The following is an 11,388-nucleotide window of genomic DNA, read 5'->3' on the forward strand; positions in this document are numbered from 1 at the left end:
GCAATGATAAAATACCAATAGATAATTTTAATATTGAAAAAATACTAAATTATATCACAAAAAATTGGAATCAACATAGAGTACAAATAAGAAAGAGTTCAAATTAAATTTTCATTTTTCATTTAATAATATTGTATGCCTATAAAATAAATACTTCAAATTAATTCTATATTACAAGTAAAACATTCATTTAAATATTGTTTACAGTACAATAATAATTTACTTTCAAACCTTATGTATAACAGTTGCACAGTATACACTCATTTAATGTTTTTTATTTTTTTACTATAACATTTGTTATAATAGCTTTTAATGATATTAATTTTCATACATTAAATAAGCTATGTTTTTTGATACAGCAACGATCTAACATCTAACAATTAAGGACAGTTTACATATAACGTTGCTAAATATAAACCCATTTCTTTATAGCCAAATTGTTCGCATAGTTATATAAATTCAATATTATCTGTCTTAGGCTTTAGTAAAACATTGTTATTTTTTTGTTTCATATATATTTATATATAGGAAAGTTTGCCTGTTTTTCATAACATAATGTATGTCTCTTAACGTATTTTTATTTTGAAAAAATAAAAAAAACATCGCTAATACAATTATATATGTATATAAATCTTTATGCACATACTTATAATTATCAGGTCAACTAGTTCAACTAAATATTTTTTTTTTCAATTTTTCATAAAAATATATTAAAAAAGGAGTCAAAAAAAAGTATTCACAGATAATAAAAATTGTTTTAGTAATATAAATATCTTTATAATTATTAAAACGAAAAATTCATTATTCTTAGTTATTAAATATTTATTCTTAATTAGAAAGATTTTTGTTTTTTAATAGAATATTAAATAAATATTTTAAGCATCATTATTATATTTGTTTAAGGAAATTCAGTATTATGAAATCATTTTTATGAAATCTTTCAAAAAAAGTAACAGCAATACTGTATATAAATTTTCATAAGCATACTTTTTTCTTTGCAAATATAAACAAGTTAATATTTATAGCAACACACAAATTAATCTATTATTTGCTTAGAAAAACATTGAGTTTTGCATTCTTATTACATAGTAATAAACATTTTATAATTGTATTATTACCACTGAAATTTTTGTTTTGTATCATTAAGTTTCATTTTTAGTATTAGATTGGACTGTCATAAATATGTAGTTTTTTTAGTGGTAGTTAGTAACGTGTTATATATATTATTGTAAAATTCGTTGACGGAATGCATAAAATCACAATAGACAAAACACAATGCAAGATCAAAATTTGTATGTGCGAAAAATCGCTTTAAAACACTCATACAGTATCTTAATTACATATATGTGTTCTTCATATATAGCAGTCTTTAGTTTTTTAGTCTTGACATAAATTTAAATAAATTATTAATAAAAATAAATTGTTAGTAATTTTATAATCTAGAGAAGTATTATGATTATCTTTTTAAATCGCATTTAAATTTAATAACTGCAAATATATTTTATAAAAAAAGATTAATAGTAAGTATATTTACAAGAATAATAGATATAAATCAAGTAAAAAAATTTTTTCAATTTACAAATTTGACTTGATGCATTTATGCGGTCATTCTTGTGAACATAATAGTAGCCAATGTGTGTTAGTTTAACACATTTCTAATATATATTAATTCATTTAATAAGGCTACATAACAAACATAACAAAGGCAGTTGTATATAACATCTAGTATAATTTACCACTTACCTTTATCTCTTTCCATAAATATCACTTATTTCATAATTATATAAATAATTGAATTTCCTTTAGAGACAAATTATCAACAAGTTTAAACGTGAATACGCAATGGTACACTATCCGACTTATTTTCTGCTTCTAGATTGTATTTTATAGTATCAAGAGTATTATAAATTGTTCTGAAAGTAGGTCTATCTGATGGTCTCCTGTTCCAACAAAGTTTCATCAGATCATATATCGCCGGCGGAGTATTTTCGGGACATTGGAGTACATTGCCTTCCTTTATATATTTTACAACTTCTTCGTGCGTCATTCCATAATAAGGCTGGAGTGCAAAACTAAATATTTCCCACAAGCATACCGCGAACGCCCATACATCAGATTCGACGGTATACTTATTATACAATATACTTTCTAAAGGCATCCACCTAACTGGAATAGCATCTTGTTCATCGCCTTTATAGTAATCTTGTAAATAGATTTTTTGCGACAAACCGAAATCTGCTATTTTTACAATCATTTGATCATTGATCAAACAATTTCTCGTTGCGAGATCTCGATGAACGAATTTTCGATCTGATAAATATACCATTCCAGATGCTACTTGAAGCGCAATATTAATCAAATCCATATGCGATAAACGAGAATCTGTGAAATGTTCGTCTTTTTCAAGACTTCGAATAATATAATTTCCCGGTGAACAAGATCGGAGAAATTCATTCAAATCACCACGACCCATGTATTCAAAAAGAAGACACATTGGTCGACCTAAAGCGCATACACCTAATAATTTGACGATATTTGGATGATCGAATTCGGCAAGAAGACATGCTTCTCGTTCGAAATCTTTGAGCAGATCATCTGATGCTTCTTCTTTTAACATTTTTACAGCAACATTGGTAAATTCTTCACCTGGAACAAGACCAGGTGCTTTTGCTTGAAATACTCTACCAAAAGCGCCCTGTCCCAAATCTCGAACATAAATAATATTATTTCTTGGAAATTCAAGTTTTTCCAATTTTGGATTAAGTTGTGCACTTGTTTTATGGTATGCATCATTACTTGGTAGTTTGTCCAAATCAATACTGACATACTGAAAATTATATAATTGTAACAATATGACACATGCATTATTATTATTATTATTATTATTATTATTTTATTTGTGATAATAAAATAATATATAAAGACCAGACTCAGCAATATTTTTCTGGACATTGCACTTTTAAAATTATATGATTTCAAAATAATATAATCAATAGAAATTTATTACTTTTGATATACCTGATTATCTGTAGGATTATATCCTTGATGTCTTTTGTGAAGTCTATGACTTAAAATAATGGATAATAAAGTTCCAGTTATAATTACAAATCCTAATGAAGACAATATCAATATAAACATTGGAGTAAATAATGTATCCATTACTAAATCTTTAGGATCTATTTCTGGAATTTTATTTGTTATATTATCTGCATTAAAAGTAAAAAAAAATTACAATGAGTATATATTATATTATTATGATTATATATGTATATAATATTTCTATCTTTGTGTGTCATACCAGGTATTAAATGCCTACCGCATATAGGAATATCACAATATTGCCATCGTATATGAGGATCCATGGTAAAACACCATGGCATTGGTTCATCTCCACCTGCATTTCTACAATAATTCTCTCCATAACGAATTTGAGGGAAGACATCTGGTGGTCTATCATGATTATGTGGTATTTGTGCATTCCATGACTGACAATCCAAGCCTAGTTTTGTTTTATTTACTTTGCCCATATAAAACCTACCATTGCCCTTGACACAATCATCTAAAATTATATTTTATTAAAAAATTATATATTATGATGATATTTGATAATTTCTAGAACCATTTTAAATTTTTTTTACATGTAACAAGATCTTCATTCATATCAGTTAAATGAATATGAGAACAAGTCACTTTTCCTTTGATTATTTTTGGCAGTGATTCACAATCTGGTAATGTAAAATGACCTCTTGATCTGATATAAATATCCCTTTGTTTGTTGTCTTCTATCATTGCCCAATCATTAAAACAAAATTGATGACGTACTGCCATACAATCTTCATAACATAATGGTAGACCAACTGAGTTGTGACATTGTGGAAAAGCATACATACATAACATTTTCTGAAATGATCAAATAATATTTTTTTGCATTCTTATTAATCTAATATCAATACATACTTCTGCAGCTGAACGGCATGGTTCAACTAATCGTTGTATCAATTCTTCCCATAAATTAGTTGTAATACGTTCATTTAACCATCCTCCAGGATTATCATTGGAATCATTAAACCATACTTTTCCAATTCCAGTTAAATATTTCTTACAAATCTTCCCATTGTATGGTGCACAATAACCTTGTGATTCAGGTTCTATAAAAATAAAAAATATAAATTCAAAATATTTTTCATTGAGTTATATTTTTTATATATATATATATATATATATATAAAATACATACTAGTCTGTGCAGAACTGAAATGCAAAATGATTGCTATTAGAGAAACAATCCAGAACATCATTATTTATATATACAGCTTAAAAGAATGTCAAGAGAAAATATCACATGTTTACAAAAAATTTTTTTATATGAGAAATACGCTGATGCCGATGTTCATTTAATTTATATTAAAAAGCATTAAATCTATGTAAATTAAGTATTTTTTCATACACAGTCGATTCTGATACTCCATTTTATGCGTTAGTTGAATGTGTTTTTCAATGTATCTAATGATCACAAAACGAATATTACAATTATTGATTCCAATTTTTTAAACTGTTTTCGATGGAGGATACAGTACGATAAACTGTTAACAAAAATATTCAATGAACTAACGTCAATTACGAATTACAATATCGAACACATAATTTGAATAGCAACTACAATTAAGTTATTTTAAGAAAAATTTTGTTTTTGTCTATCATATGTATAATTAATTAATATAGCCAATTCTGCCTTTTATTTACAACATTAGGGTATGATGAATAAATGGTAAATTTCTTCGTTTTGTAACGAGCGTAAGTAGTTGCTAATCTAACAAAAATTTGGAACTAGGACAATATTTGTACTCGATAATCGAGAAATTGTTTAATTTCTTTAAAAATATTCTTAATAACTTATAAGATATATTAAATATTTATAATTATAAGTGCGCAAAGAAATTAATTAAATTAATAATAATTTTAAATTTAATTAAAAACATATATTTATATATATATAAAAATAACTTGTTCCAGAAAATTTTGCCTAGTAATGTTGGTATAATACAATTAGCAGCAGAATGCGCGGGAAGAAATTCCGTTACTGTATTTAAGGTAAATTCATTGCAAAAAACTGAAGATAAAAAGAGTATGCAAGCTTTTTTAAAAACTGGTAAATTAGGTCCTGGTGAGTTCAAAAAAGTTTCGAATTCACGTTTAAAAGAAGAACGTAGTGGTCCTGCACCACCATGGGTTGAGAAATAGTAAGCATATATTAATATAACCTAAATTTTTTATTTATTATTTAAATTTAAATTTTTTCGTTCTTTTTACAGCCGTCCAAAAAACGTAGAAGATGTTGTTGAACAAACAGAAGTAGTAGAGGTATTACGACAATGTTTAAAAGGAGGTGATTTTCCAAATTTATTATTTTATGGTCCACCTGGAACTGGTAAAACAAGTACTATATTAGCTGCAGCTAGACAATTATTTGGTAGTCTTTATAAAGAAAGAGTATTAGAATTAAATGCTTCTGATGAACGGGGTATTCAAGTTGTAAGAGAAAAAATCAAATCTTTTGCACAACTTACAGCAGGTGGTATAAGAGATGAGTATGTTCATTGTTATTTTAATCTGAATGATTATTATTTTAATAAAAGCCAATGATGTTCAAGTAAAAGGTCTGAGAATTATCATTGAGCTACATATGTAAGCTATTTGAAGAATATATAGTTGTTATCAGGAGTTACTATAAAGTATTTAGTAATTTGTATTGCCAACTAGAAAGTAACATGCTGAAATTTATTATTTATTATTATAATTATATTGCCAAAAGTATTTTAAAGTTTTAATCTTTTGGTCCTATGTTAAAAGCAAACAAAAAAATTTATCTTTAATAGTTTTATATGTTGCTCTTATAATTTCTATGATAAATATATAATCTGAGAACACTTTATACAAAATTATAAATACAATAAGTAAGAATTTATCATAATAAAATAAAGTAATTTCTTTCTTTTTTAGTGGAAAAAGTTGCCCTCCTTTTAAAATTATTGTCTTAGATGAAGCAGATAGTATGACTGGTGCAGCACAAGCTGCACTTCGTCGTACTATGGAAAAAGAATCTCATAGTACTAGATTTTGCTTGATTTGTAATTATGTATCAAGAATCATAGAACCTTTGACTTCTCGTTGTACAAAATTCAGATTTAAACCATTGGGAGAAAATAAAATTATTGAGAGATTAGAATATATATGTAAAGAGGAAGATTTAAAGGTAGAAAAACCTGTTTTATTAAAAATTGTTGAAGTTTCGGGTGGAGATTTAAGACGTGCCATAACATGTTTACAATCAATTACAAAATTAAAAGGCAAAGGCATTGAAATTACTGTTGATGATGTACTTGAAATCATTGGGGTAATATATAATTATTTTTCTAAATAATAAAATGAAATAATATTGTATCTTTATTATGTAATAAAATAATTATAGATTGTACCCGATAAATGGTTGGATGAATTAATAGATGTATGTAAAACAAAGGATTATAGCAAGGCAGAAGAATTTGTCGACCAATTTATGTTAGAAGCATATGCTACATCCCAGGTAAAGTTTTAAGTAAATTATACAATTATTCAGTGTATATTTTCTGTATTGTTCCAGGTTATTGAGCAACTTAGTGAAAGAATTATATATTCCAATGAATTAACAGATAAACAGAAAGCTTTAATTGCAGATACACTTGGAGTAAGAATATAAAGTTATTTGTAAAATAAATATAATGTACATATTTCTCATTTATTATTTTTTTATTTGCAGGAATGTAATTATAGGCTGTTAGATGGTGGAAATGAATATATACAACTTATCAATATTTGTTGCGGTATTATAAGAGCTTATGAATTAGTATAATTATTATATTTTTTCAAATTTTTATTTTATATCAATAAATATTTATTATTTTTTTTTTACATATTCCGATGCATTTCACTTTTTTAAAATAATAAACTGAAATTAAACGCAAAGTGAAACAACTGTTAATATTGTATTCCCTATGAGTACATATTTTTCCCTAGTACTAGTTTCATTTTCTCTTACTAGAAAACTTCTTGTATATATATTAAATATTAAATATAAGGAACAAATATATTAATTATTGTTTTTTATTCAATACATCTTTAAAAAGTATTGTAGTTTTCATTGAAATAAAATTTAAAATTTATTAGTAATTTACGATAAAAATAACCAAGTTTATTCTAATCTAGGGAAGAAGCGATTTTCTAGCTCTGTCGCGCAATCTATCGGTGGATGACTCTTAATGACGCCATAGTTTGAGAATCACTGTCATCGGCGTGTAGGGGCGTCGTTGCTGCGTGCAATGTGTATCGTGTAGGCGTTGGCGAGGAGGAGACAAGTCGGGGATGTGTCCGTAAAAAACTTGCGGTTTCTGCGTACTCTGCCGCACGTGCACGCTCGAAATCGTGTTCCGTGAACTATTGAATCTTGACAAAATTATACTACGTGCCCATATTGGTCGAAATCATCTCGCGAACGGGCCTAACAATTACGGCCAGGAAAAAAAAGTGCAGCCAGTGCTCCGTATTCTTTCGTTTCTTCCAAAGGCCACGTATCGTGCGTGTGTATCTTATTCTTTTGTCACGAAAGCTTAAGACGCGAACAAATAATTCCGTCGATCGGAGAAATCGACAATTCGATTCCACGGAAGAAACGACGCCCGTACCAGGATGCCAGGACAGGAGGATCTCCGAAGAGCCATTGAGTTGATCGGTGTTACTCGCGCGAATTAATTTCAACTCGATTCGTAAGAAACGAGCAAAGTCTCGAAAAACGTACGGATATTAACTTGAGAGGAAAAAAGATAGAGACAGAGACAAGAAGGAATTCAAGAAGAAAGAATCCGACGGAGAGCGTGTGTACAGGAGATGTACGGAATCTCGAAACGAGATCCTGGTGCGGGAGGATTCCACTATCAACGGTTACGATCGAACGTATTATCACACGCTGGATTCTTCGGCGTATGAGACAGTCACCGATTGTGAGTCTCTCTCTTGTCTGTGTGGACGCTGCTGACTGTGTACGTGTTTTTCCCGGCGAAGAAATCTCGGCTTGTGACGGCGGCGGCGGTGGTGTCTGCTGGCATGAGATTTTATCGTCGTCTAGTCGGCACGCTCTCGTGGAAGTATCAACATCGAATCACACGCGCAGTGCGGTTCGTGTGATTTTTTTGTGCGTGAATCAGAATAGTGGCCATTCTTTTTCGTGTACTCATACGAAACTATTACTCGACCGTCGATGACAAAGGATATACGTCTCACAGAAGAGATTCTTTTAGTAGGGTGGCTCTCGGTTCGTTTCTCGTTTCACCTCTCGTTTTGCCTCTGAGGCTTTCGATGATACTGAGCATTATCGTCGCACATTTGTCTGTGCGACTCGAACTACCTACATAATTATTATATCTTCTTAAAGAAATTAGATATATCTCGAGGCTGATTTACGTGCGTGAAACAAAGTGGTGTGGAAGAAAACGTGTTGTGGACAGAGGGTGGATGACACACACAAGACGCGTATTGGCCGGCCGAGGGAACGAATTTGCGGATTTGTCGCCGGTTTATTACGTCGTGCGACAAAACTTCTTGGAATGTGACGAGGGATTTTTAGCGTGGGAAATATCGTAGAAAAGGTAAGTGATTTGAATATGGCAACAAATTTATGTATAATTGTCGAATTAACTATACGATACGAGCTGTCACTGGAGCAAGCATTTAATCGAATCGTGTATTCTAACCTGCAAACATAGTCGCGTAAAAATAGCGTTCATGAAACGTACTTGTAAAGGTACGCGACTATTAGAGAGATTATTTGTTCAATAATTCACGCAATAATAAATTAAAATGTGGTAAATATCTATAGTAAACATAACATGTTAAAATTCAGCGCAATCAAGTATTTTTCCTCTTATTATTTTGTATATTTCCCATTTGATTGCACAATGATTGAATTCGATATCGATATCTACGATATGGGTCGATAACGTTATCGATAAATCCGAGACTAATTTAACGATACATAAGCAGATATCGATTGCAATATACGAGTATTACATATTTGAATCGAAGATGTAGTTTTACGAATGATCCGCTATGAATGATCGATATAACTTATATCGATCGAGAATCGCAATTATTGACAAACCAATCGGTGCGAAAGAAATGGCGTCGTGAACAAGTCTCGCAGTTGTCAGAAAGACCCGAGTATTCGCTATTATAGTCGAATTATCTGTTTCTGTTAAAAAAAAAATCTTTGATCGAGTTGACTGTGGCAAGATTACACTTGTTACCCGGTACAATAGCATTTCTCGAGAATAGACGCGGGCTTTGTTTTTGTTTTGAAGCATACGCGACACTCGATGCCGCGCGTCTACCGCACGCATGCCAACATAATTCAAAGTGGTGTAGCATTCAGTGCTGTGACTTATGACTCTTTTGAGAATATACATTGGAGCTAGAAGTAGTTTACACCGATATCATCTGACATTTTTCAGCGCGACAGAAAGGTTTGTACGATCGAATTTTTTTCTCATATACGAGTGTAATTTGTCAAGGTTATAACATTCGAGAGATTACGAGAAATACGAGTAAGAGACGCGAGTCGAGTCGAAATATTTTTAGTTTACAAATAATAATCGAGATATATCACCCTAGATAGGTTATTTATCTTAACATTATTTTCGATATACGCATTTATTTAGACGTATAAAAACGTGATGTGTAAATTATTCAATTCCGTTCTACGATATATAATCACGCATATATATATATATAAATTGCCGATAATTCATGGACGATTGTCTTTTTCATGCAGATAAAAGGAAATTCCGGAGCGTCGTTAGATGACGCATACTAGGGCGAGTTATATTGACCCGATAATGTGAAAATACGATTTAATCCTGCATCCGAGTGTGGGAATTAATTTCTTAATCGAGAGCAAGCTGGTATGGCGTTAATGACGTTGTAATTGCTTTTTGAATTAAAGATTCATTTCTAACTGAATATAAATTAATAATTGAAGCAATAATTGGCGTGAACATTGATAGATCGTTATTATTTCCGCGAATTTATAATTATCGGAATTTCACCTTCTTCCACCATCTCCCTCCCCTTTATATATACAATATAATACTTTCGCATAATACTAAGCAGTTCAATGATTGCAATAATGGCGAACTGCTTATCAGATATATAATATCGTATTTACTCGTATATAAATTTGCACGATTAACAACTAATTAATTTTATATAACCATCCATCTCTTTAATAATTCTAATTACGTGATAATATTTAGTAATAATATATATTCAAAAAATTGAAAACTGGATCGAAGATAAAAAAAAAGGTGGGCTAAGTAAGAAAACTCGTAAGAAGGGTTCATGCTACCGCATCTCGCCAAGTCTTGTTCACCGACACCCCCGTTCCCTTGTTTATGTATCCGGTTGGATAAGGGGCGAGGCATCCAGCAACGCTCACGCTTTCCCCTCTGCTCTCCGCCCCGTGGAACTCGCGGACAAGCCCTCGACCCGCCTAATTGCTCGGACGGGAAACTGACAAACGGAGATCCCATCGTCTTTTATCGCTCGACGATCACTAAATCGAACCGTGTATATTTTCGTAAGCGAAAAGCGAGCGTGCGGCCCGCCCTGCCCCCTTCTCCCCGGATTATTCATTTGGTCACGGTAGCGAAACAGGATAATCTTTCAGCAACCACCGACGATGTCGATAAACCGCAAGCTTGCTTGACTGGAACACCGCGCTCGGCCGCGACTCGACAGAGCTTGTTACTATTTTCCCTCCCTCCCCCCTCGAATAATGCAACAAGTTGCTTAAACGGACAGCAACAAAGTGGTTTCTAATTCTGATCTCGTTCTTTTTTTTTTTTTTTTTTTTTATATGAAGATTATACGATAAACGAGTGGAGACAGCTTCTCGAAATTTTCAAAGCTCGTTCATCTTTGCCTTTTTTCGGAAAAAGATCCGAAGAGAGAGAGAGAGAGAGAGAGACAGATAGATAAGCATAAACAGAGCGAGAGAAAGAGAGATGTAATTTTTTTTTCTTCCTTCAGCTTGGTGGCACCATGTGCGGGGCCAAGGGGATCTGGATACAGCTAGGTGTCCAATAAAGCTTCGAAGCGACGTTTGAGCGTCGTTCATCGCATCTGGCATTGCCACGTGTTCCCCAGATTCTCCGTTACGATAATATTTCAATTCGTAAAAAGAGAAGAGGAGAAGAGTAGTTTATTACCACGATACTGTGTTTTTTCTTTTTTCGAGAGAGAGAGAGACGAAGAGAGTTGAGAATTGGCCGTTTTATTATTGGCTTCGCTCGTCTCTCTCTC

At 31.3% G+C, this 11,388-nt stretch overlaps 3 protein-coding genes across 4 annotated transcripts in view; 2 read left to right on the plus strand and 1 right to left on the minus strand.

Annotated features, from left to right (window-relative positions):
* Positions 1 to 1,567: 1,567 nt before the first annotated feature.
* Positions 1,568 to 4,776, minus strand: LOC102680663 (tyrosine-protein kinase transmembrane receptor Ror2). 2 transcript variants are annotated; one of them, XM_006618458.2, is made up of 6 exons: positions 4,238 to 4,776; positions 3,958 to 4,148; positions 3,639 to 3,900; positions 3,299 to 3,559; positions 3,019 to 3,206; positions 1,568 to 2,827 (listed from the first exon to the last, which is right to left on the minus strand). In XM_006618458.2, the coding sequence occupies exons 1-6, from the start codon at positions 4,296 to 4,298 to the stop codon at positions 1,826 to 1,828; spliced, it is 1,965 nt and encodes a 654-aa protein (XP_006618521.1). In that variant the 5' UTR covers positions 4,299 to 4,776; the 3' UTR covers positions 1,568 to 1,825. The 2 variants fall into 2 exon arrangements, with proteins under 2 accessions (XP_006618521.1, XP_006618522.1); XM_006618459.2 differs by having other exon boundaries at positions 3,317 to 3,559; positions 4,238 to 4,775.
* A 246-nt stretch (positions 4,777 to 5,022) lies between these two features.
* Positions 5,023 to 6,952, plus strand: LOC102680908 (replication factor C subunit 4). Its single transcript, XM_031511852.1, has 6 exons — positions 5,023 to 5,240; positions 5,313 to 5,588; positions 6,001 to 6,394; positions 6,470 to 6,583; positions 6,641 to 6,724; positions 6,797 to 6,952. The coding sequence occupies exons 1-6, from the start codon at positions 5,128 to 5,130 to the stop codon at positions 6,887 to 6,889; spliced, it is 1,074 nt and encodes a 357-aa protein (XP_031367712.1). The 5' UTR covers positions 5,023 to 5,127; the 3' UTR covers positions 6,890 to 6,952.
* A 2,234-nt stretch (positions 6,953 to 9,186) lies between these two features.
* LOC102681034 (catenin delta-2) overlaps positions 9,187 to 11,388 on the plus strand; it is a 40,361-nt gene continuing 38,159 nt past the window's right edge. The window contains exon 1 of the mRNA XM_031511854.1: positions 9,187 to 9,551. Coding sequence (XP_031367714.1) covers positions 9,472 to 9,551 — 80 coding nt within the window. The 5' untranslated portion in view covers positions 9,187 to 9,471. The remainder of the gene's footprint in view (positions 9,552 to 11,388) is intronic.

Source organism: Apis dorsata, unplaced genomic scaffold (assembly GCF_000469605.1).
Source record: "Apis dorsata unplaced genomic scaffold, Apis dorsata 1.3 scaffold_355, whole genome shotgun sequence".
Taxonomy (NCBI): domain Eukaryota; kingdom Metazoa; phylum Arthropoda; class Insecta; order Hymenoptera; family Apidae; genus Apis; species Apis dorsata.

Coding starts and splice junctions, on each gene's coding strand:
- LOC102680663 (XM_006618458.2), bottom strand. CDS start 4,298: ATGATGTTCTGGATTGTTTCTCTAATAGCAATCATTTTGCATTTCAGT. Junction 3,901..3,957: donor CATGCCGTTCAGCTGCAGAA/GTATGTATTGAT, acceptor TGATCATTTCAG/AAAATGTTATGTATGTATGC. Junction 3,560..3,638: donor GAATGAAGATCTTGTTACAT/GTAAAAAAAATT, acceptor ATATAATTTTAG/ATGATTGTGTCAAGGGCAAT.
- LOC102680908 (XM_031511852.1), top strand. CDS start 5,128: ATGCAAGCTTTTTTAAAAACTGGTAAATTAGGTCCTGGTGAGTTCAAA. Junction 6,395..6,469: donor ATGTACTTGAAATCATTGGG/GTAATATATAAT, acceptor AAATAATTATAG/ATTGTACCCGATAAATGGTT. Junction 6,584..6,640: donor AAGCATATGCTACATCCCAG/GTAAAGTTTTAA, acceptor GTATTGTTCCAG/GTTATTGAGCAACTTAGTGA.